At 35.2% G+C, this 26,698-nt stretch overlaps 1 protein-coding gene across 6 annotated transcripts in view; it reads left to right on the top strand.

Annotated features, from left to right (window-relative positions):
• Positions 1-26,698, top strand: part of DIAPH3 (diaphanous related formin 3) — a 510,449-nt gene that overhangs the window by 325,454 nt on the left and 158,297 nt on the right. For all 6 annotated transcript variants that reach the window (XM_047720091.1, XM_047720089.1, XM_047720090.1 and 3 more), the window contains one exon: positions 17,275-17,410. In XM_047720091.1, the coding sequence (XP_047576047.1) occupies positions 17,275-17,410 (136 nt within the window). The remainder of the gene's footprint in view (positions 1-17,274; positions 17,411-26,698) is intronic.

Raw genomic sequence — 26,698 nt, 5'->3', positions numbered from 1 at the left:
ATAGAGGTTGTGACTTGCCAGCAACTGACAGAGCTGAGGGGCTAACCCAAGGAGTCTTGCACCAGTCTATGCCATACATGCTGAACTCTATTAATTCCTATTAAACATGGGAATTACATTTAAATGACTAACAGAACTAACCTGAAACTTAATACCTCCCCAAAATAAAAAATGTGGCCACTTTTATTTTTTTTCCAAATTTATTTTTAATAGTGATTGGTTTGTGAATAATTTATCCAAAAATATTTATATTTTAGAATTGCCCCAGAATTTACTCTTAAACAATTAAAGTCTGGCTCATTTTTTTTTCTTTTTTTTTTTTTTAAAGATTTTATTTATTTATTTGACAGAGAGAAATCACAAGTAAGCAAAGAGGCAGGCAGAGAGAGAGGAGGAAGCAGGCTCCCTGCTGAGCAGAAAGCCCGATGTGGGGCTCGAACCCAGGACCTGGGATCATGACCTGAGCCGAAGGCAGCGGCTTAACCCACTGAGCCACCCAGGCGCCCCAAAAGTCTGGCTCATTTTTATTTAAAGCCCTTTGCGATACCTTTCACCGACTCATGTAATCTCTTACCAGTGTTACTAAGATCTTTTAACTACATTGTTTATATTTAGCTGTTCAGGTTCTTTTATATATTTATTGTTTTCCTTTCCTTTCTGAGAGTTCCTACACAATAGCTAAAGAAGGAACATCTGTTCTAGACTGCTGCCGCAAGCCATGTAGACCAAGAGGCAAAAGTTACATGATCATGTAGCTTCTTCCAAGGAGCCCTGCTCATTGTGACCGCAGCTTACCTCACCTCTTTTCTAGTTGGAGATTCTCATCCGGCAATTAATTTGTTGTTGTGTTAACAATCTACTCTAGGTAGATGGTTTCTATTTAGGACTACTGATCAATTTCCAAGAAATAGGGAATAAGTTTCCATTATCCTCTTATTTTGCTTTATTTTTATTATTGTCTTCAACAAGACAAACCCAAAAACAACTGCCACTGATCGAGTGCCTGTTTCTTGCTAGAATCCATGCTAGATGCTTTATGTGCATCATCCAGCTTTGTCTCCCCAGTGTTCTTGTGAGGTACAGAGTGTCACTCGTGCAGTAATGGGGGCTGCAGGGGCTGGCGGTAAAGAATCTAAGTGTCTTTTCAGAAGGCTCCAGAATTGGTAGGGGCTAGGATTTGAATGGAAGCCTGCCCAACTCCAAAGCCTGTACTTTAGAAAATATTTCCAGGTAGACTATTGCTCAGAGAGTTTGGAAGAATTGTTAAAATGTGATTTTTAAGGGCTTTTTTTGGTAATTTACTAGAGGGAATCAGCACAAAAACTACTTTATATCCTCATTCCTTAATAGAATAACTTTCTGTCTACATTGATGGGTTCATGGTACAGAATGTTTGTTGGTCTGGTTCTATTTCACAGCATAAAATATTCTCTTTTAAAATTAGAGGACTATTAATGCACCCCTAGGCTGGGGATGAGGGTTAAGGTTGGGGGTAGAGAGTCAGCATCTTCCTATAATAGATTGTTGTTTCCTGTAGGACTCATGGGGAACCGTAGAATTCAAATTGGAGATACTAGGTGGGAATACTTGACCCCACACTGTAGGCTGAGTATGTTGGTGTCCTCCCAGGCATCAGGCTTCATCGGGTGAAGTTCATGCCTTCTGTTATGTAGTGTTGTGCAACAATAATCATTGTTTTCCACTTGTAATTGGTTTTAGACTCATTGTTACATACAATTACCAATGTATCCATTACTCACAGAGGTGTGGGCTTCTATAGGATGAATTGAGCCCATTATGGAATTCTCATTGGCTTTACTAGGACCCTCCATCCCTCCCCCCACCCTACCTAACAGCTCTAGCATGTTCACCTTGGTTCTTTGAATTTAGACCTAATTTTCATGTGTCTCGCTGGGCCCTGTTGGGCCCTGTGAAGCATAATGTTTGTCTTGCCCCCACTTCTCACTCATATTTATATTAGAGAACTGTGCTCAAAGTGCCTTTACTCACACACCTGAAGCTTGTGGTCTCTTCTATTACATTTCTGTTTCTTATCTTGGTGATGCTTTCCTTTTCCATCACTGAAAATTCTTTTGCTATTCTCTTTCTTTAGCCAGAATTATTAACACAGTGCAACAACACTCTTTTTTTTTTTTTTAAAGATTTTATTTATTTATTTGAGAGAGAGACAGTGAGAGAGAGCATGAGCTAGGAGAAGGTCAGAGAGAGAAGCAGACTCCCCGTGGAGCTGGGAGCCCGATGCGGGACTCGATCCCGGGACTCCAGGATCATGATCTGAGCCGAAGGCAGTCGTCCAACCAACTGAGCCACCCAGGCGTCCCTGCAACAACACTCTTAACTCCTTAAACAAATTTCTACTGACACCTTGTTTATTTTGCTTAACGACCTCATCCTAGAGAAATACTTCTGAATGCTTCCTCTCTTGGCTCTCCTTTGTTATTTGTTTCCTTATAGATAACATGTTTGAAAACAATTTTCCTACTAAACTGTACTTAAGAATATGTCATTTTTCTGTGTATTTGAACTATAATTGATACACAATGTTACATTGATTTCATGTGTACAATGTAGTGATTCAGCATCTCTATACATTATGCTATGCTTACCACAAGTGTAGCTACCATCTGTCATGACACAGCATCATTGACTATATTCTCGATACTGTATCTTTCATCCTCATGATTTGTTCATTCCATAACTGGAAGCCTGTATCTCCCACTCCCCTTCACCCATTTTGCCTGCGCTCCCAGCCCTCTCCCCTCTGACAGCCACCAGTATGTTCTCTTTATTTGCAGATCTCTTTCTGTCAATTTTCTGTTTTAATTAGACATATGTAAGCACTGTGATGACCATCTGAGTTTACTATTTCATATATTCCCATACAGAATTGGTGTGATTACACTTAAATAAGTCAGACTTTTTTTTTTTTTGCTTCATGTAGTTCCTTTTCTGCTCACATGAACATTTTCTGTAGGGATTGTGAAGTAGCAAAAAAGATCTTTTGTCTTTTTCTCAGACCCTGCATATCTGGGCATCCCACTTTCAGGTTAAGATTTTCAGAGTGAGAAAAGCAATCCTGCCTTAAGAACGATTACTAATGCATACACAAAAGGTGGGGTAGCCTCTGTTAGATATTTTCTTTTTCATGCACTGGGTTTGGGTGTATGCGCTGAACATTGCAGTTTTTCTTGTCGCTAAAGTCGAAATAGTTTCTCCCTAAACTTCCTTCCCTGCATAGAACTATGTAATGGCTGAATTGTGTAATGACAATCACAGAGGAAGAATTCACTCTCATTTCTTCAGATCTAAAGTGATTTATGAACTTGGCCTACAGGAAGCCTAACCTTGGCTGCTTAATTTTGATAGTGGTATTTTGCCATCTGACTTATTTTTGGGAAGATGGCCATGGCTGAGAGTGCGGGCTCTGGCATCAGAGCACATGGGGTGTTAGAACCACGGGCAAGTTACTTAACCTTACTGAGCCTGTTTTCTTTTAATAACACCATGTGTTCCTTGGGGATGTTCCATATTGAAGATCAAATCACATAATGCACATGCACCCTCAAAACAAGTTAGCTATCCCCAAAGAATAGAAGTAATTTTTGCCTTCACCATGTCGTTATAACAGGATCAATATTTTAAGTATTGTGTCCCTTTTTTATTTTATGTTTCCACATAGACACTTTGAACTAAATAAATAGCTGTTTTTCATCAATAGCTCTGTGTTTAGATTATTTCTACAATTTTGCTCAAGTTATGTTTCATCCTGTTAAAGATCCATCATTCATGCTACTTGAAGACTTTAAGTTAATTTTTGGTTCATGCAGTTGAAATACACTGTATAAGTGAACAAATATAAAATCAGTTATAACTCATTTAATCTTGCTGCATGGATTGATCAAATACAATTTGTTCTTCTACTGAATATTGAGACTAAAGTAGTGACTTGCCAAACAAAAATGAACTCATCCAATGAGGAGATATTTTTAGTATAAAATTTTCTTAGTAAAGAGGACAACCAGAACAAAACTTATTTAAGTCACACAAATTTGATGCTTGTCAACTTTAAATGTCATTCCTGATGACCATTGTATGGACTAACAAGCTGACCAATAGGAGCTTCAAAGCACTACGCTTTTCCCTGTGTGCTCCTTAAATCTTGTAGATTGACTCATGGTGTTATCAGACCAATGAAAAGCATGTAAAGTCCCATGGTTGGATGTTGAGCTCACTTCTGTAATTATTATAGGAAATATCTTCTCTCCTTGCTTGTTTTTGTGAGTTTACAGCATAAAAAATGTCTTTAGTGGCAGTATTGTTTTCTGAGATCATACTGGGAGGTATAAAGCTCCAAACATAGAACAAAACAAATATTTTATCTGTAGGATGTTTTCTTTATATCCTTTAGCATCTGATTTTTTTAAGGAATTAGAGCTATTCCAGGTGCTGAATGTTTGGGGTTTATAACCTTGAAAATAATTCTGATAGGTTCTTCTAATCTTTACTTTGTAGACTTTTCACAATGAAACAAAGCTAGACTAATTGACTTAAATTTTCTCTTTACTGATAGGATTTATTCTTACTATGCCTTACTCAGTGGGGTTACAAGTACATCTGATGACAGGTTCTATATGATTAAATGACTGGTAATTTGTACTTTCCTTTTACTTTTTAAATATTTTGTTCACTGAAATAATAATAGCAAAAGGTAAAGACTAGGTTGTCCTAATAAAATGATAAGGTCAACTGTTGATAGGCAGTAGAGGGGAAAGAAATAAACTAATACATAATAATAAGCATATTAATCCATGTAATTGAAAAGACAACATTAAAGTAGGAGACTACAAACAAAAATGAATAAAATGGCATCCTCTTTGTACAGCAGATATACTGGTCTTCTACATTCTGAACGAGAGAGAGAGCACACACTGTTTACTTAAGCCTACTTGTAATGTTATGTCTTAAACATTTCCAGGTTTACACAGAAATTGTAGGCCTTTAGCTGGATATTTTCCTTGAAGAGGTAATTAGCAGTAGCTCAAAAACAAACAAAACTACCGTATTGCTAAGCCTCCCTTTAATCACTACACTTCATGACTACCTTCTTGTGCCTAGCTGTGCCTTTCTTTAAGCCTCACAATTGTGGGAAAACAGTATTTTTATACTACTTCAGAGCACAAAGGAAGAAAACACATTTAATGGAAAATCCAATTATACTTTGGGAAACTATAATTGTGAATATTCCATACTTCTTCTATTAAAGAAGAATAGGTTGAACTATCTCATTTATTTGAGAATGTTGCAAAATGTGTGACAAAATCATCAACAAACCATTGTGTAATTATATAGGTTCAATAATGTTAAGTCTCTGATAGGCTTATAGTAATTTGCTGTTTCATCTGAAACTGATTTTACCAAAAAGATCACCTTGAAGCTGAAATAGTTTAGTCATCAGCACCTGCACATTCTTGGGGGACATTCTCAAAGGATAGTTTCCCATTTTCCTAAGTTTCATGTACCTGAAAAGTTCAACCAGTATTACCTTATATTGAATGTTAAGATGATGAATTGTTTGTGCCAGTATATAGTATATCATGCTTTCCTGTTCTCATTGACAGCATTTTTTCATTGAATTTGGTAATACCAGAGAGTGTAATTAAATTTTTACTGTCATTCTAGATTCCTCTCTAAAGCATCTACTTATACTGTTGGAAATAGGGATTTCTAAGAATAACCATTTTCCACAAGGTAGTTATCGTCCATTGTTTCTGGGTGGTTTTTTGTTTGTTTGTTTGTTTGTTTGTTTTTGTCTGAAGGGGAAATTTTGTATTTAGTTACAAAAGAAAATCTTAATGGAAAATGGGCAAATAGGTCACATATGTTTTATATTCTTAAAGACTGTTGTGACTGGTGTTAATTATAAGAAAAATGATTCTTCCGTGTTTCAGTATAGGAATATGTACAGGAATATATATTTAAGGTTTTCTTAGTTAAAATATTTTCCATTTCTTCCCAAAATGTGGTCATCAGGAATTTCTAGAAAGCAGTCATTTAGTATGTTTGACATTGAGTCTTCTCAAAATTGAATAAACTGCTAAAAAAGCATTTAATGGGAATGTGTTGGACTCTTTTTTTTTTTTTTTTTTTTTTTTTAGATTTTATTTATTTGACACAGAGAGAGATCAGAAGTAGGCAGAGAGGCAGGCAAAGAGAGAGGAGGAAGCAGGCTCCCTGAGGAGCAGAGAGCCCAATGCGGGGCTCGATCCCAGGACCCTGGGATCATGACCTGAGCCGAAGGCAGAGGCTTTAACCCACTGAGCCATCCAGGCGCCTCGAATGTGTTGGACTCTTGCATGTTGTTTACTCTGGGAGAATTAGCCTGTGGTTTTTTTTTTTTTAATATTTTATTTATTTATTTGACAGAGAGAGAGAGAGATCACAAGTAGGCAGAGAGGCAGGCAGAGAGAGGGGAAGAAGCAGGCTCCTCGCTGAGTGGAGAGCCCAATGCGGGGCTCGATCCCAGGACCCTGAGATCATGACCTGAGCCGAAGGCAGAGGCTTTAACCCACTGAGCCACCCAGGCGCCCCTAGCCTGTGTTTTCATAGTACCTGATACCCATCCCTCTGGAAAGCATGCAGATTTAAATTCAGTTTGTCTAATCTTATTTTAGGGATCTGAGATAAAAATTAGATAAGTAAGAAGAAAAACTTTTTGAGTTTAGTGAAAACTGAAAAGATCGCTGGTTTGCATAGTTTAAATATTCATTAATGTTGAAAGAAATATAACTCTGAACAAGAAGACATTTATAAACTTTTCAATGTTTTTTCATATAATAAGATCTCTAGTCATTTTCAAAGTTAACAATATATATAGAATTTTATCATATGTTGAAAATTGAATTGGGTAGACAAAATTATTTAAATGGGCTAAGAGTCAGAAATGGAGTTGCAGTATGATTAAAAAGTCAGCGTCTGTGGAAGTCCATTTGTGTTTTATATTCTCATTTTTATACTATAATTTTTCTCTCATAAAATAAGACAAATATTTTTGACAAGAAAAAGTATGTTTGGAATATAGACCACTAAGCTTTTTGGAAGGAGGTGATACACACATAGATTTTTTAAATTTTGCTTTTGAGGGAAAAAAAACGGAATTGTGTCATTGGGCACATTTTTAAGTTAATTTATCAAAAATGTTTAATTTCGGGTGCCTGCGTGGCTCAGTGGGTTAATCCTCTGCCTTTGGCTCAGGTCATGATCTCAGGGTCCTAGGATTGAGTCCCACATCGGGCTCCCTGCTCAGTGGGGAGCCTGCCTTCCCCCCACCTCCCCCCGCCTGCCTCTCTGCTTACTTGTGCTCTTTCCCTCTCTGTCAAATAAATAAATAAAATCTTTAAAAAAAATGTTTAATTTCAAAAGCAAACAATACCTTGGGGGGAAATACTGTAGGAAACTAAACTCTTTATCAGAATAAAATCTCATTAAGTATAGTTTTAGTTTAGTTTAGTATAGTTTAGTTTTAGAAGTATTAAAAACACTATATCTATATATGAAAATATAAATATATAATTTTTAATGGTAAATAACTAGACTAGAGAATAAGAGTATACCTTGTCTCCCATATTTAATTCACCTCTGTACCTTCCCTGCCAAGTAATCCAGCTGTATTAGATGTATGCTTTGGAGGAACTTCCTGTTGAGTCAGTGTACAGTCATATTCCAACATCTCTGAGTGGAAAATATTTGTATTCTCATAGGAACCCTGAGAATTGACACTCCTCCATATGCTTGATAGAAGCATATATAATCAATGCAAGCTAAAAAGTGGCTCTTGCTTGAATTGTTGCTGGATAAATAATTGTGTGGGGCATTTCACCAATGATATAGTAATGGAAATAATATAAGTTAGTAATATTGCTAATATTATTAATAATTGCTGCATTTATATAGGTTTTACTGTGTGCCTGGCATTTAATTCTTATAATATCACCATAAAGTGGGTGTTATTTTGCCCATTTTACAGAAGAGGAAACTGAGACACAAGACTTTAGATTTCTTACCATGTTACTGCCTTTCTAAGAAACAATAATAAACAGATTCTTAAAAATCATTTCTGAAAGTAATAAAATGTTATACTCACTGTATTTTTGATGATATTCTTGATTGTCCAGTCAACAAACTTACTTGAGTGACTGCTTAGGACCTTATATGGTTGTTCAATGATAAATTGTTTACCTTTGGATCCTAAAACACGCATGCATAAGTTACCCAGAAATATATATAGTGTATAAGAACTGCCACATTATACAAAAGTATTTAAGAAATAAAGATCTATGTGTCGATCAGCCTTTTATAAGAACCTACTTGTGAGAATTTTCTCACAATATAGTATAGACTCAAAGATCATTCGCACTACAATACAAGCTATTTTAAAACATGGCTGTCTTGTGAGAAAGTTGGGGAAATCTTTAAGGGCAAAGGATTGTTTTTCATGAATTCCCGAAGCAGGGATTGGCTAACTGTTTAATGGGCCAGGTAGTAAATACTTGCAAACCAGGTGTTAAAAATTACTCAGCTCTGCAGTAGCAGTACAAAAGCAATCCTAAGTGGTATGTAACTGACAGGGCCTGGCTATGTCCAATCCAAATATTTACAGGAACTGCTGGCCAAGTCGCAAGTGTATTTTGCTGACCCCTACTTTAAAAAATATATTTAAAGAGGCAACATTTTTTCCTTCAGAAGGAAAGAATTGAGAGACAAATTTCATATCTACTATGAAACTAAATATAAAGAAAGTATACAATAAAACAGTGTCTAACTTGTTTTGTAGAAAAGGGGGTTCAGAGCTTAACTCCTGGACAGAATTTGAAATAAGCTGAACGAGGTATTTGTGGAGTTCAGGGTTTAATCTTTTCTGTATTGCTCAAAGGAGAAGAAGGGAGATAAAGCTATCAGTGAACTTTCAGGTCTTGTTAAATTAATTTGTGTGATAAAATTACAAGGATAACCAGTAAAAGGATAGATGTATCCAGTATACATTCCAAATCACAGGAGGAGAAATTGACCGAGAAAGACATACAAAGAAAATTAATAAGATGCATAAAGAAGAACCAATAGAAGGATTAAAATGAAGTGGTAAAAGCAAATATTTTATAAACCACAATAAAATTTTTAGAAGACTAAGATTGGGTAAACAAAACCTAGCCTTATGCTGTTTGAGACCTACCTATAACCCAGGTATGTGGAAAAGTTTGAAAGAACAGCTAATGAATACAATATTAGCCAAAAGAAAAAGGGAAACTATGTTGATAACAGACAAAATAGACTTAAGACAAGAGAATGTTACTTCATGATAGAAAGCTTAATTCATCAGAAAGATACACTTCAAAAATTGGCATGAGCATAATAATATAGCACCAAAACAGACATGTAAAAGTTTTTAACTTCTAGAGATAACTTGACAGATTTGGCATTATATTGGGGGAAACTTCAACAAAGTTCTCTAATTGATATAGCATTGAAGATATGGGAGATTTAAACAATTCAATTAATAGAGTTGATTTGATTAATATAGAGAGAACCCAACTCGACAATTAGGAGTACACTTCTCAGTCATAAGTGGCGCTTTTACCTAAGTAATCATGTACTAGAGACCATGAATGAAATCTTGATAAATTTCTTCTTTTTTTTTTTTTAAAGACTTTATTTATTTATTTGACAGACAGAGATCACAAGCAGGCAGAGAGGCAGGCAGAGAGAGAGGAGGAAGCAGGCTTCTGGCTGAGCAGAGAGCCCGATGCGGGGCTCGATCCCAGCACCCTGGAATCATGACCTGAGCCGAAGGCAGAGGCTTTAATCCACTGAGCCACCCAGGCGCCCCGAATCTTGATAAATTTCTAAGCTGCAGCTTTCTTCATTAACTACTATAATATGCAATTAGCAATCAAATTGGGAAAAGGATGAAATTTTAAAACCTCTATTTTGAAAATTCTGAAATTACATGAAATAACTCATGTTAAGGAAGAAATCATAGAGAAAAATTAGTCCTGAACAATAGTGAGAATACTCCACGATTTATGGAATGCATTGATAGTGGTATAAAAAAATTTGTACCCTAAATGCTTATGTTAAAAGATTAGAATGACTGGGGGAAAAAAAAAAGTAAGCATCAGACCTCAGAAGTTAAAAATGAATTGTATAATCCTAGAAAAAAAAATAAGGAAACAAAGGAATGAAGGAAAAAGGACTTAGAGAATTTTTGAAAAGCAAAATTGTCATTATTTTGAAAAGACAATTAGGGGGCACTCGGATGGCTCAGTGAGTTAAGAATCTGCCTTTGGCTCAGATCGGGATCTCAAGGTCCTGGGATCCAGCTCCACCTGGGGCTCCCTGCTCAGGGCGGGTCTGCTCCCTCTCCCTTTGCTGCTCCCCCACTTGTATTTCTGAAAAGATTAATCAAGAAAAAGGAGCTATTGAGGATATAAGAAGAATTACAATTACAGATACAGAAGATAGTAAAAAGCGGGAAGCATAATTTGTAGGCCAGTAATTTGTAGGCAAGTAAAATTTGTAGGCCAGAATTAGGTTGATAAAATAGGTAGGTTCCTAGAAAAACTACTACATATTGAAACTACTTTAAAAGAAAAAGAAAGCTTGAATAAGCCTATAAGATGACTTCTTTAGACTCTTTGGACAAATTAAATACTTGACTCAAAAAGTCTTAGAGGGGCGCCTGGGTGGCTCAGTGGGTTAAGCCGCTGCCTTCAGCTCAGGTCATGATCTCAGGGTCCTGGGATCGAGCCCCGCATTGGGCTTTCTGCTCAGCAGGGAGCCTGCTTCCTCCTCTCTCTCTGCCTGCCTCTCTGCCTGCTTGTGATCTCTCTCTGTCAAATAAATAAATAAAATCTTTAAAAAAAAAAAAAAAGTCTTAGAGATGAGTTTTACCAAATTTAATGAAATGATTATTCTAAATTGATAGAATATAAATATCTATGCACAATGACCAAATGTTCAAAAAGAAAATGCTTCATGTCCAAGTTGAGTTTATCCCAGAAATGAAAGTGTGGTTTAATACTAGACTATACATTTACTGCATTAAGACTTTAAATAGATTGAGGAAAACATTTGATAAAATTCAACCCTTGTTCAGATTTTAAAACAAGAACAATAAACCAGTCAAACCCTCTACCCCTAAGTAGAGTACTAGGGACAGAGAGAACCTTCTTAGCCTAATAATAGGAATTTAGTTCCTACAGTATGATAAAACAAGAAATAAGAAATAGAAAATTTGATAACCAAGTAACCATTCTATACAGTTGTCTATTAATAATATGAAAAGGAAGCCGTAAGAAAATTATTGGAAATAAATTTTATCAATGGAATATATAAAATGTGCATTAGTTACAAAACATTAGAAATCATAATTTTTTTAAAGACACCATTTAAAAGAATGATAGAAAATACAGAGATTAAATCTAATATAAAATGTCTAAGACCTAGATGGAAAAAGTATAATTTTTTTTCAAAAGACTTTAAAAAGGCCCAAGTTAATGGACAGCCACATTATGTTTATAAATAGACTCAATATTGTAAAGATACCAATTTTATTTACATAAAATCTGCAGAGTCAGAGCAAATCCTGTTCAAAATCCTAATACGCCTTTTCAAAAACTTCAGTAAGTTTTCTCTGCAAAATAGATGACTGAGGAAAGGCTCAAGAAAAGTGAAGACAATTCTAAAGAAGAAAAATCAGGCATAAGCTATAATATTTTGGACAGTGTTACTGATGCAAACAGGGATATATTGGACCAGATGGACTGAAAGAGTCACCAAAAATAGCACATATATGGCCACTTCAAATCCAGAAGAGATGACTTTGCCAATCAGTGGGCATAGAGTGGGTTAGTTGTGAAAGTTACAGTTCAACCTTTTTCCATAGGAAAAAGTAAATAGGTTCCTTTTCTCACACCATTCAAAAATAGTGACTCCAGATAAAGTAGCTACTAAAGTGTGAATAGGATTATTAAATTTTTAAGAAGAAAGTATAGAAGAATCTCTTTGTCTTTGAAGTAGGGAAGGATTTCTTAAATAAGTTATAAAAGGTGCTAGCAGTCAGAGAACAGATATTTTTGACTACATTTAAGAACTTCTGTTTACTGAAGGACTACACAAGTAAATGAAGTATGACAGTTAAAATCCAAAATCTATTTACAAAATAAACTGACTAAAGATTACTATCCAGAATATTTAAAGAACTGCAAATTAAGAAAATGATAACCTGGGGCACCTGGGTGGCTCAGTGGGTTAAAGCCTCTGCTTTCAGCTCAGGTCATGATCTCAGGGTCCTAGGATCGAGCCCCACATTGGACTCTCTGCTTGGCAGTGAGCCTGCTTCCCTCTCTCCCTCTCTCTGCCTGCCTCTCTGCCCGCTTGTGATCTATGTCTGTCAAATAAATAAATAAAATCTTAAAAAAAAAATGATAACCTAATAGAAAAGTGGGTAAAAGATACAATTGGCATTTCACAGAGTAAGAAATACAAATGTTTCATAAACATGTGAGAAGCAGCTTCAGCTAATTAGTAACCATAGAAATACCAGTTAAAAGCACCATGTGATACTATTATAAGCTTGCCAAATAGAAGACTGATGATAACGATTTGGTTAGTATGTAGGCTATGATTATGCGCTGATGGTAGCTGTATCTTTTGGCACAACCATTTAGGAAACATTTTGACACCATGTAGTAAAATGGAAGAGGAATCTCTCCTTTTATTCACCACCCAGCTCCACTCCTACCTGAGAGAGGAGTGGCTTTCAAGCTATTTTGGTCATAATCCACACTGTCAAATAATATTTTACAGGGGGACCCAGCACTCCTTAGAACATAAACAAAAAGCATCAACAAAGAATACTTTTCCTTACTGCTTGTGTTTTACATTCTAAAACGTTCAGTTCTCTTTCACTTAAAGAAACTCAACAATTTCTAATCAGATTTAAGAACCACCTAATGGGATCTACCATTAAAAAACTCTTACACATAGGTACAGGGAGACATGTGCAAAATTGCTGCTTTCAGCATTGTTCATCATAGCCAAAAACCCAAAGCAGTTCAAATCCCACCAATAGGTGAGTAAATAATAAAATAACTTAATATTATAAGCAGTGAAAATGAGATTCTGTTTATATCTAAATATGAGAATGAGTTCGAGAAATATGTTGAGTGGAGGAAGAAAATCACAGAAATTTATTAAAAAGATGATGAAATTAAAAAAAAAAAACTCAAAGATAATGTTTAGGAGAATAGTCACAGCTTATGGAGGATTACGTTCTTCCAGACCGTTCTAAATTCTACAAACACACACATGCGCACACACGCACACGTGCTTATTGAAAGTCACTGGCTTTGGGTCATTTTGGTTTCTCTGGGACAAAAAGGTGTGATGCTATAATGTATATTTAAACTTGTGGCAAAGTTCTCATTATATTACGCAGAACACAAATTATGGGAAGTAACTGTGCGCTCATTTTCTTTTGGAACACACACACGTATGTACATGTATTTGACATTTATCTCTGTATACACTTATTTATTAACTATGTGTTTTTATAGAGCTATTTTAGGGTCTCCTATTACCATAAAATGCATGTGAGCCTTAGGAGCTCAGGTAAATTATTGATTATGACTTCCAAGTGAACAGTCAAAATGTGACTGAAGTTTTTTTTTTTTTTTTAAGATTTTATTTATTTATTTGACAGACATCACAAGTAGGCAGAGAGGCAGGCAGAGAGAGAGGAAGAGAAGCAGGCTCCTGCCGAGCAGAGAGCCTCATGCGGGGCTCCATCCCAGGACCCTGAGATCATGACATGAGCCGAAGGCGGAGGCCCTAACCCACTGAGCCACCCAGGCGTCCCGTGACTGAAGTTTTAAAACTGTCTGTGGTCATTGCCCAGAGATCTTTCAGGCAGGAGCATTTGCCAGGCTATCTCAGGGACATTCTGCAAGCACCCAGAGAAGTTTTTTTGGCACTGCATAACTGAAAGTACTAGGTACAGTTCAATTTATTTGCCAGTTGACTAAATAGAAAACCAGGTCGAGAATAAGGTAAACATTGCATAATGTATATAAACTCGTCAAATCACTTAAGTTGCGCACTTGAAACTAATGTAACGTTGTGTGTGAACTATACTAGAAATAAAAAATTAAAATGAGAGGATTAAAAAATTAATGTCTTATAGCTATCTTCATGTACAGTTCATAACTTTTCTCTCTAGCTTTGTATTTAGAATGGAAGTAACCAAGAGGCAATTGTGTCTAGAAAAATGTGGTTCTCTAACTGTTCATCTTTTCTGTTTTCTGCTACTTTTGCTTCTCAACATTTAGAACAAAAGAAAATTCCCAATTACTGTTTGAACTGGGATATTAGTTTCAGACTAAATACCTATTTCTATGCTGTCTGTTGGTATTTTTCCAGCCAAAATTCTTCTAGTAGTTATAATGTCAGAATAAGATATGTTTTAAATGAAATTGGCTTTTAAATGAAAATCAATAGTGCATTTTCCATAAAACAAAATAACTTTAAGAACTACTTCAGACCTTATTCCTTAAATGTAAACATTATTTTTATAGGTCTTAGGAAGTAATTTTGACTTTTTATTGCCCAGTGGAATACTAAAAGGGTGTGGCAATTATGTCTGGTAATAGGTTGTCTATTAAGTGTTCTCATTGAAATGCATCCAGTCATTAAAGTAGAAAATTTACATTGGAAAATTTTGTACTTTAATAAGTTTAATAGGTAAGCTACATGAAATATATCTTTTTTCTTTATCGTAGTTTCCTCTTACTCATTTCCCTGAAGCAAGAAATACAGTTTTGATTTCTGAATAGTTACCGTTTTCTCTACCACAATCCAGTCTCCCTGTCTCCCTTACCTATACGCACGTGGCTACCCATGTGCGTGCATGCACACACACGTATACATGCTTGTCTTTGAAACCACACTTGTCTTCTACTTTAATGCTCCCTTTTCTGACCTTTTTTGTGTTGATTTTTATAGCAGCCATTGTCTTAGAGTTGGTGCTGAACACACACTCCCGTACGTCTGAAGCAGCGTGGTGGAAAGGACATACCCTATAGGCAGCCTTCCCCTCCTGGCTCTTCCTACATTCATTATAATGAGCAACTCTTGAACCATTCTATGCCAAATAGAGAATGCAGAATCCATTTTGAGGATTGGAGGGATTGCATGGGAAAGCATCTATTACTGCCGCTGGCATTTCTTAGCTTAGTAGTAATAGTGTTCATGTATGTCATGAACTTTGAGGAGTAGGAGAATTTAGCTTGTTAGCCTGCCATCGTCTCATGGATGTTGGCAAAAAACACAAGACTGTGGAGTCAAAGGATTTAGTACAGCAATAGCGCTAGCCAGAGTCAATGGTTGTATAGATTCCTGAGTCTATATTCCCAGAGGGCAATGTGAAGAAGGCCAGATTTCATACCTATGTGCACAATGGTTTGTATTACTGGAATGAAATCCTGAACTTAGGGAACCCAATCTTTTTTGAAGGGTAGTAAGACGGCCTGACCTTTGCCCCAGCTTTCCTACTGGTCACTGAACAAATCCATTTATTTAAGAGTGAGACCCTACCTCTGTCTTCCAAGACTGTTCATAATATAAGTATCTTTGAAAAGATAACTTGTAACAAAGGTTCTTCTTGTACCTTAGAGTGCTTGGTCTTGCACTCTCCTGCTTAAAAATCTCCAGTTGTTTTCCAAGAAAATGCCACCTTTCTTTCTTGGCTGGCACACCCTAAGTGATCAGGCTTCGATGTATCTCCTCACCTCCTCTTCTGTCATCCCACTGGCCTTCTATATTTCTCTCAAACCCACCAACAGCCTTTGCATTTGTATTTGCCCCAGGTTATCACCTAGTTAGCTGTTTAACATTGAAGATTCAGCATGAATCAAACAGTGAGTGAGGCCTTATCTGACCGCCTCACTGTAATGTAACTTCCCAAGCATTCTATCACATCACTTGTTTTTTTTCATGGTAGAATATTTCTTAAACTCTTATTATTTATTATCTATCTTTGCTTCTTAGTCCACCCTATCACACAGAATAAAAACGTGTTTTAGACCTATAGATACATCTATGCATATATTTGTCATATACAAATATGACACATACATGTCGAGTGCTTTTCAGAATACCACTTACTACTCAGTGTCTTGGTATTTATTGCATGAAGGGATGGATGGATGAATTCGTATGGCCTCTACTCTAGGCTTTTTTTCCTCCTTTTTTCCCCATGTACTTCTCATCATTTTGGTCAACAATATTAAATTTTGCTATTTGATTTCTAATGAAGACCATGCACTTTCTCTACGGTTAACACAAACAAGATTATGACAATAGAGAAATGAAAGTTTTCCCCAAAACTAACATAAGCCACCTACTTGTTAAAGTTTAGTTATATAGTTTTCTATTTAATACTATGAGTGATAAATGAACAATTAGATAGTCCGTTTGAATCCCTTGGTACTGAGAACACAGTCTTTATCAGAGACTATAGTATGTGCTATCCTGTTTGTTGGCACATAGAAAAGTCTTTATCTACCTGTTAATTCATACTAATGCCAGGTGAGAGGGGTTTCTTGATTTGTAAAAAACTTAGAAAATAAGAAATTAAACCACATATCTATTCAGGATCCTATAGTTCACATGTTATTGGTTTTGAGGAGAAGTTAGTGGTCTAGCTTTGAAATGCCAAATATTCCTCACACATCCTATGACACTTGTCTTCATGTGAGAGAAATTGTTAAGTGATGGACTGTAACATGAAACAGTCATTGCAAAATTTCAACTCTTTTCTGCCATTTCTTTGACTACTTTTCTGGTACTCAGTAGTTTACCTGCAGAAGATGTATGGAAGGCTCTAATACATTTGCTAGACCCTCTTTTGGAAATATATATAAGGAAGCAGTTTTGATTTGTAAATTAAATGATTTTTATTTTTAGTTTCTGTCTCCCTTCTCTTAGTTGATTCCACTAAGATGCAGGTGCTTCAAACATACGTTGTATTTATAGATCCATATTTAACAAGGGTTCCTGTGCTAATCTTTTAAAAGACTGTGTTACTAATATTAGAAGTAGCCATTATCTAAAAGATATTTAATCACAGTTCTACAGATTAATAATTTTTGTGGAATCGCTGTGGTTAAAAATTGATCATTTTCCAAAATTTGTTTGTAACAGCAAGCAAGAAAGGAGAACATCAAAAAAAGAGAGGCAGAGGAAAGGGAAAAACGTGCTCAAATAGCCAAAGAATTGGCAGAGAAAGAAAGACTTGAACGCCAACAAAAGAAAAAACGCTTATTAGAAATGAAGACTGGTGAGTACTATCAGATTTGCTATTTGTACTGGTTATTAGCAATTTAATAAACTACTGTGAAAAAAGAACGTGGGATCACCTATATGTATAGCTAAACTGTAGAGCGTTTCCCCCTTTAGTTTACTCACAAATAGTGTTTTTATTCTAACTGGTCATTGGTTGTAGATGACATTGGTCCCCTGGTCTATTCTTGTAGTCCCAGTATATTCATACTGTTATAGAACTTGTTATAGAACAACTTATAGAAAACTGGGAAATTCTACTGGACAAGTAACTTTTTTTTTTTCAACAAAATACTCTAAGGGGGGGAAAAAGTGATGGAGGGAAATGTATTGATTAAAAGAGTCTTAAGAGACTTATCAACCAATTGCAATAAATGGAACCTACATATATTCTAATCTAAATGAGTATGGACAAAGGCAGTCTGAAAAATTTGAATACTTTTTTTTTTCCCTGTAGACATGACACTGTTGTCGTGAATATGTTATAAAGTATCTTTTAGAGACTTATCCTGAAATTTTACAAACAAAATTATGTCTGAGATTTCAATCGAAATAGTCTACCATGACCAGGGAAATAGGCGGGTGTGTAGATGAAACAAGATTAGCTAGAAATAATAATTGCTGAACTTGTGTGATGGGTGCTTGAAGGGAAGGGTATGTTCACTATACTGTTTTCTCTACTTCTATATATTTTGAAATTTAATGAAAGCTCTTGGAAAAAAATATAAAAATTACAGTTTTACAAAGATATATATATTTCAAAACTAGAAGATACCACTAACTTAGAAGCAAAAGAATTAAGTAAATTGTAGTTACATTTCATTCCTTCAAAATTCTGGCTCTTCCACCTCTAAGCCACTAAGGATTGCAGAAGGCTTTAATTAAAATCCATCAACTTCACTGCTAAATTACCATAGTTTACAACTCAGGGCTGCAAATTCACCTAAAGTTTCCCCAGGGGTAGACAGAGATGCCTTTTTTGCCTTTTTTACTTTCACTTTTACAGACATATTTTATCTTTAATAAAGCAAACTGAGTACCTTAATGTATCACACATGTTTCTTCCAGGAAAGAAAAAAAAAAAAAAATCATCTAAACACAGTTTCTTGTTTAAAAGAGTACACTTGAAATTCATGAAGTGTTCTCAAAAATATCTTAAAGTATTAACTAAAATGGAGATCAGAAAGATTTAACGTTGATTTTAATGTTTCTGGAAATCATTTTAAGATAATTGACTACTGCCTAATTTACCAGACATTCTTATATTTGAACACTGATTCATTTAGTATTGGCCGAAGTGTCATCTGGTTGAGTTGATAGCAAGCACAAGGGCTGTATTATTTGTGCGATTTGCCCAGACCCTCTGGTCTGTCATATAGAGCCTCTCTGCAATTCTCTGTTCTATCAACCTGGAAAGTTAAAACCTGATAGGAAACAAAAATTTTTAACGAAATATTAAATCCAATGTCATCTCAATATTTTCATTTAAATTTTCCTTCTCTTGAAGGCATTTTATTTTTAAGAATAACCAAGTTCATTCTGTTTTTCCCATTTAAAAATAATACTGTTGTGTTACAGAAAACACCTAAAAAGTAGTTGATCAAAAGACCATTACCCATAATCCTCCTATCCAAAAAATCCCTTTTACTATTTTGGCACATCTTTCTTTAAGTTTTAAAATGATAGTAGTGAATATGCTGTTTAGCATCTCACTGAACTTTCTGAATGTTTCCTGTTATTTTTGTGATTCTTAATTTGTAATTTGCAATACCTGTGTCATTGCATTCACTGGATATATCATATCGAATGTAATTTTCATTAGTCATAATGAGGTTACAGAACACAGCTATTGCCATCTTTTCAATGTGATACATTTATGCATAAATGGTTGACAAATATTTGTAATTCTTAGGATATGGATTAGAAAGGGATAATTTAAGACTTTTTGATGCATGTTGCCAAACTGATTTCCAAAGGAATTATGCCAATTTCACCAACTTTTCATATTAGTTTATGAACATGCTTTGGTTGAATATTCTCATTTTTATTTATTTATTTATTTATTTTAATATTCTCATTTTTAAAGATTTTTGTTAATTTAATAGAACGTTTTCTTTTATCTTAATTTACCTTTCTGTGAGTACTAATGAAGTTGGGCATTTTTTTAAGTATTTATTAGTCCATTTGTATTTCATTCTTTGTGAATTGTGTTCTTAGTCTTTTTCTTATTGATTTACACACATTAGCTGATTGAGCATCAATATTTACCTTTTAAATATATTTCCTCACTTTGACTATCTGTTTTTATATCTTTATATATAAAAATGTTTTATAATTTTTGCTTTTGTGATTTTTTCATCTTTAAATTTAGAAAGTCATCTTTACAGCAGCTTTGTATCATTTCAATGTTTTACTAGCTTCAGTTATTCATTATACTATTCGCTCCACTTAATGGTAATTCTTAATCATTCATATACTAGGGTCCATTTCTGAAATGTACCAAAGCTGTTCTAATACTTACCCACCAGTTATGGTTAATAATTGGTATTTATATTGGTTTCACATAAGTAATTTTGTGTTGAGAACATTAGATCTCTTTTCCTCCAATATAGTTAACATACAGTATAATATTAGTTTCACGTATACAATATAGTGATTCAACAATTCTATGCAACACCCACCGCTCATCACAAAACGTGCACTCCTTAATCCCCATCACCCATCCCCTCACCCTCCTCCTCTCTGGTAGCCCTTCAGTTTGTTTTCTATAGTTAGGAGTCCATCTCTTGGTTTGCCTCTCGCTCTCTCTCTGTCTCTTTGCTCGCTTTTGTTGTTATTTCTTAAATTCACATGTAAGTGAAATCATATGATATTTCTCTTTCTCTGATGAATTTAACTTAGCATTACCCTGTCTAGCTCCATCCATGTCATTGCCTATGGCAAGATTTTATGGCTGAGTAATATTCCATTGTATATCTATACCACTTCTTGTTTATCCCTTCATCAATCGATAGACCCTTGGGCAGCTTCCATGGTTTAGCTACTGTAAATACGCTGCAATAAACACAGGGGTGTATGTATCCCTTTGAATTAGTGCTTTTGTATTTTTTGAATAATTACCAAATAGTGCAATTACTGATCAGATCATAGCATAGTTCTATTTTTAACTTTTTGTGGATGCTCCATACTGTTTTCTACAGAGGGTGTGACAGTTTGTGTTCCCAAGAGGACTGTACTTTCCTATTCTTCATTGTTAAACTCAGTATGAATTTTTTTAAATAATGGTTTCTCTGCATCTTTTGTGAATCCTGGAGCTTGTCTTATTTGACCTATTGAATTATCTTATAAAACTTTTATACTATATCTTCCCAAGCATGATCTGGGTCTCAAATAAGTGTAGGGTTCTCACTTGATAGACGTTCCCCCCAAAACCTTAATATCCTAAGGTCCCTATATGCCCAATATTTTGACATTTTGCAGGAGAGTGTTCTTCAAAAGATAGTCTGGGTAACATTAATTTATATAGATGATATTAAATAAATACTTTAAGATAATATATCTTTAGATACTCTATATTATGTGTGAATATTTTAATAGATTTACTCAGAAACTCATTTGATAGGAAAGAAAACTATCACATAGGAAACTACTTTTGGAAATCAGCTTTGAATTTCTTTTTTTTCCTATAGCCTATGGACTTCTAAAAATCTAAGGATATATCCCAAATTTCAGAGCACCTAAACATATAATATCCTCACCAAAGGGAAACATCTCTTCTAAAACCCTAGTAAACTAAAAACCCAAATAGTTTTTAGTTTTCCTTTGAACATAAGGTTGCTAATATAGAAGAACAGTGTAGTCAGTCTCTTACTATAGCTGCTATAGCTAAGTTAGTCATATAAGTATTAAATGTATTATTATTTTTTGATACCTTTTTTACATTTAAAAATAGTACACATATGCAATCATCTTTTCCTTTCCATGTTAGATGCAGATTATGCTTTTTGTCAAATCATGATTTTCATAACCTTTGGAGGCTTTATGAAATAGAAGTCAATAAAGTAGTATGTCTAATTAATGCTTAATTATGAAAATATTCTTATGCAAAATATCAGGTTTTGATACTCTTAACAGATACAGTGGATTTCATGCATTTCCTATACTTGACAAATACTATCTTTAGTTAAAATATTGTATCACTATGAAAAATATAAGTGCTATGGTTTTCCACTTCATTAGTATAAAAAAGAAATTTAATAGGTCACTTGTGTTTTATTTAACAAGAAATAGTTTTTATATTTAAATGCTGGGATTACATTGATAGATAAGAATAAATACAGTCCCTGATGGAATGAAGTTTGTAATTCTAATGGGTCAACCAGAAAACCACATGTAAAAGATAATTTCAGATTGTAAACAGTTATCTGAACTAAAACAAGGTGGGACGACAAGACAGAGATGCTGGCGTGGTGTGTGATGGTGACAAAATTTGGTCTTCAAGAACTAAGAGTACTACTAATTTATTTAAGAATACATACTAATTTAAAATATTGGTTCTTGGGGTGCCTGGGTGGCTCAGTGGGTTGAAGCCTCTGCCTTCGGCTCGGGTCATGATCCCAGGGTCCTGGGATCGAGCCCCACATCGGGCTCTCTGCTCAGCAGGGAGCCTGCTTCCTCCTCTCTCTCTCTGCCTGCCTCTCTGCCTACTTGTGATCTGTCTGTCAAATAAATAAATAAATAAATCTTTTTAAAAAAATAAAAAAAAATATTGGTTCTAAAACTCCTTAGAAATTGATAGGAAAAATAACCAGGTTCATGTTCCTATCTTATACTATATACGCTAATATGGTTTATTTTTTAAATCCTGTGAGCTAAAACTCTAATTTTTCCTTGTGGGTGTTCTATTTTAGGACAGAATGTCGTACTGCTTCAATCTTTGTGGAAGTTGTCAGCCTAGCTTTCCTAATCTTCAAAAAAAAAATGTAGAAGGGCGAACTCGTGAATTTACATTAGTGCTTTGTCACCTCTCTATACCAGGAACTTTTTGTTTTATCTTATTTTTGTATGTAGGGCACGCAGCCCTGAATGATAGAGAGAGAGAGAAATGTTCACATAAACCCACAGGGAGCTTCCTTCCATATATTTTCATGACTTGAGTATTTTCACCATGCAAATAAGAACTGTGTTTTTTCACAGATGTACAAATTCTTGTATCACCACCTGAGGTAGTAGAGTAAATTAAATCCCTGCTCTTTCTTATCCACCATAAATCATTACTTGCCCTTGGCGAAAGAGCAGGTAACGATTTTCGAGTCTACTATTTATTATTGCTATCATTTCAGGATGTGATTTTTGTTAATAGAATGAGAATGAAAATAGACTAGTGGGCTAAATTTCCCTAAGAAGAAAAACGAAGCGTTGAAAATCCTTTTGCACAGCAAAACTAAGAAAGCACAGAATCTCGTATTGTCATATTATAGCTTTAAGAGGTCATTTTTCTCATTTTTGTTTTCTTTAAAAATGATGAGCCTGGAGGTTTCTTAAATATTCACACATCCAGTTTTGGTTATTTCTGTTGTATGATTTGTTATTACATTAAACAAGCAAAGATATTAACTACATTTTCGTGATGTCTTTTTTTTAATCGGTATGTGAATTTTGAATACATGTTCAGAGGTTAGTATTTACATTTGAATTATTTTAATTGAGAAGATACCCAAAGTATTAAACATCTGACGGAGAAACTAGTACGTATAGTCACTAGCATTTATTTGTCTGAAGTGCACAGCTATCCTTATGTGTAATCATTTCTAGTAAGACAAATAGTAATAGCAGTTTTATGTGATTATGCGCAAATTTTTAGAGACTGCATTTCTGTTTCTTAATCATGGAAACAAAGAGGGCATTTGATAATGGAATTCAAATATTATGCTTTAAGACTTCCTGAGTATGTAAGTTGATTCACATAATTTTTAAATAGCACATCAGAATGGCCTTGAAATGGACCCAGTGTTGTATAATTATGTTTTGTGGGGGAAGTAAATAAGAGCTTATTTAATGGAGCAATAAAAACTATATGAGCAGCTCCTATATTTCAGTCTTTAGGTTACAATTTGTTTATTATTTATTAGACTTAAATGTCTCATTTGGTACAACTTCAGTCTATTAAATAAAGAGATAATTAGCTTTTAGAAATCTGTTGTTTACCCACATGGCCAAAACGGCTCCTTTGTTTTCCATTCTGCAATTTAGAATAACTAAGCAATTAGGCCTCCATTTTAGAGGAAATGCATATTACATAAATACTACTTGGGAATGTCTCTGCCAATCTCAACAGATAGGCAATTAATGTGTGTACTTGCTTTCATAAAGGCTTTGACAATTACCCTGTCCTCTGCAGATATCATAAAACTTAGATTATTTTCCATAATGGTGTATATTCTAGTTTTGTTCAATGGTGCTTTCAGCTTTCTAGCATTTTTGGAAATTGATCCATAGAAATAGGCCAATGGTTTTAATCATTTTCTCTATTTAGAAGACTAGAACAAATAAGATTGTACTCACTCTGATATATTCTTTTCTTACCTTCATCTTTTATTGGACAGTAATAGTAGCAACACCCACTTCTGCCACCATTTATTGATCACATATTATTTACCAGGTTCTGTATGTCCATTATTGGGTGTAATGCTTACAGCAAATTTATGAAACTATTTTTATCAACACTGCTTAATGTCTTTGTACGTGGTCACAGATTTAGCAAGCACTGAAGCCAAGTTTTCTGACCAGAGGGCATATTTTTCAACTATTGTGCTATTATTGTGCCTTTACCACTGATGATCTAACCATAGTGCAGAAAAAAAAGGGACCAAAATGAAATTTAGTGACTAATAACTAGCACTAGACTCTATACCTATGTATGGAGGTTGAGAATTATCTTCTCTGGAAACCTTGAGTGCGAGGGACAGCTGTCTTTGGTATCATAGTCAATGGTTTTAAACTATAGATACCCGCTTCCTTTGTGTTGGAAGGTTTGAGGAGGATTGTTAAATTAGGAAGGCTTTTCTCATCTGGTTCAGATTCCACTTTAATTCTTCTGATTGTTCAACCATTGATTTATCCTAGTGCCCAGAACCCTGAAGACACCATCAGCACCATTCTTCTGCTCTAGAAAATGTTTTTTGTTTTGTTTTGTTTATGTTTTTTAATTAACATATAATGTATTTGTTTCAGGGGTACAGGTCTGTGATTCATCAGACTTACACATTTCACAGCACTCACCATAGCACATACACTCCCCAATGTCCATCTCCCAGCCACCCCATCCCTCCCACCACCTTCCCCTCCAGCAACCCTCAGTTTGTTTCCTGAGATTAAGAGTCTCTTATGTTTTGTCTCCCTCTTTTATTTCATCTTGTTTTATTTTTCCCTCCCTTCCCCTATGATCTTCTGTCTTGTTTCTCAAATTCCTCATATCAGTGAGATCATATGATAATTATCTTTCTCTTATTGACTTATTTTGCTCAGTATATACCCTCTAGTTCTATCCATGTTGTTGCAAATGGCAAGATTTCGGGAGTTTTGATGGCTGCATAGTATTCCATTGTATATATACCACAACTTATCCACAGAAAATGGTTTTTCAATAGTCTGAATAGTTCAGGGCCCAACTGAGTAGCCAAAGCTCAACAGTGCTGAAGTGGTGGTACAAACGTCTGTATTACTTTCATTACGTGACCCAAGTTAGAAGAGAAAGAACCAGCAAATTCTGTTGTGTAGTCATTTGTGGAAGGGGCACAAATACCTTGGTGTGCTTTATTCAAGAACAAATACCCTTAGACACGCTTGCCCCTGCCACCAGCTCTACCATTTAACAATTTATTTGCCAATGGTATTAGGAGACTTATACTCTATGAATAGTATCAAGGAGTCACCAGTGGGAAATTTTTCCAAGAGTGTTGCTAATAGTTACCAGATTTTCATTTGTGTGCAGGAATCTCTTTCACTGGAATAACACAGTTTCAATGGGGAAAACTACTTCAGAGTCTAACCTTTGTTTGCACTAATACACGTCTTCTCTGTATACTGTGCAAGGCCCATACACCATCCTCTGTCTCTTTACAAAAACCCTCTGAAAAGAAAAATAAGGAGAAGAGGCTCTCAGACTTCTTTAACACAACATATCTTGAAATTTTGATTTTTTTTTTGTAACTTTCTTGAGTTGTGTTACTCTTTTTGAAACATCTTCATGGTACATCCTCATACTAATTGGCTTACTTACAGTATTTAAGAAACATTTTGAAAATAGTTTTCATCACCCTTCTGAGTATTCTCTAGTATTAGCTACATGCCAACTAGAAAATGACTCCTTGGGGCGCCTGGGTGGCTCAGTGGGTTAAGCCGCTGCCTTCGGCTCAGGTCATGATCTCGGAGTCCTGGGATCGAGTCCCGCATCGGGCTCTCTGCTCAGCAGGGAGCCTGCTTCCTCCTGTCTCTCTGCCTGCCTCTCTGCCTGCTTGTGATCTCTCTCTGTCAAATAAATAAATAAAATCTTTAAAAAAAAAAAAAGAAAAGAAAATGACTCCTTGTTGTTGTTGTTTAAACTTGTTTTGTAATGCAAGATTAAATGTCAATTGTAAACTTTTGGGGGGGCAAAATAATTTTAATCTTTATGGTGTTGCATGGGTTACTTCTAAGAATTTTACCAAAGAAAACTTTTTATCAATGTCACTTAACTTGTGACAGATTCACCCTGCTCAAATTCAAGGGCAGAAATCCTACCAGTCCATTGTTTTAATCTTAGTACCATGTGGAGAACATTTTAACTTTGACAACATAGGCTGCAGTCACAGTGCATCTTTTGTGTGAGTGACATTGACTACTCTGTAGGTAACTGTCCCTCCCAACCCTTACCGAGAGGGTATATACTTTCCAAACTAGTGAACTGTTGTCATGATGAGCCCCCGCGTGTCGCATTGCGAGTTCTCAGTAGAATTAGTGTTTGTATTTGAAGTTATTTTTAATTTCAGAGATACACTGTGAGTATTGTCTTACTTTCAGACATAACCACAGATCTCTTGGTTTTTTGAGAAACTTGTCCCTCTTCTACTGCTTAAGGCATACTCTCTACACATCAGGTAAATGTCTGTTTTTAACAGTTACCCTGATAGACACAGCCCTCCTGAGAGAGTGACTTTTGAACTTGATTGGCGCCTGCATAGTGTCCAGTCCAGTGCTTCAAAAAAAGAAAAAAAGATTATATCACAGTTGCAGAAGAGGTGAAATA

This window comes from Lutra lutra, chromosome 3 (assembly GCF_902655055.1).
Source record: "Lutra lutra chromosome 3, mLutLut1.2, whole genome shotgun sequence".
NCBI lineage: Eukaryota > Metazoa > Chordata > Mammalia > Carnivora > Mustelidae > Lutra > Lutra lutra.
The sequence above is the reverse complement of the archived record's forward strand: the minus strand, read 5'-3'. Positions and strand labels throughout refer to the sequence as shown.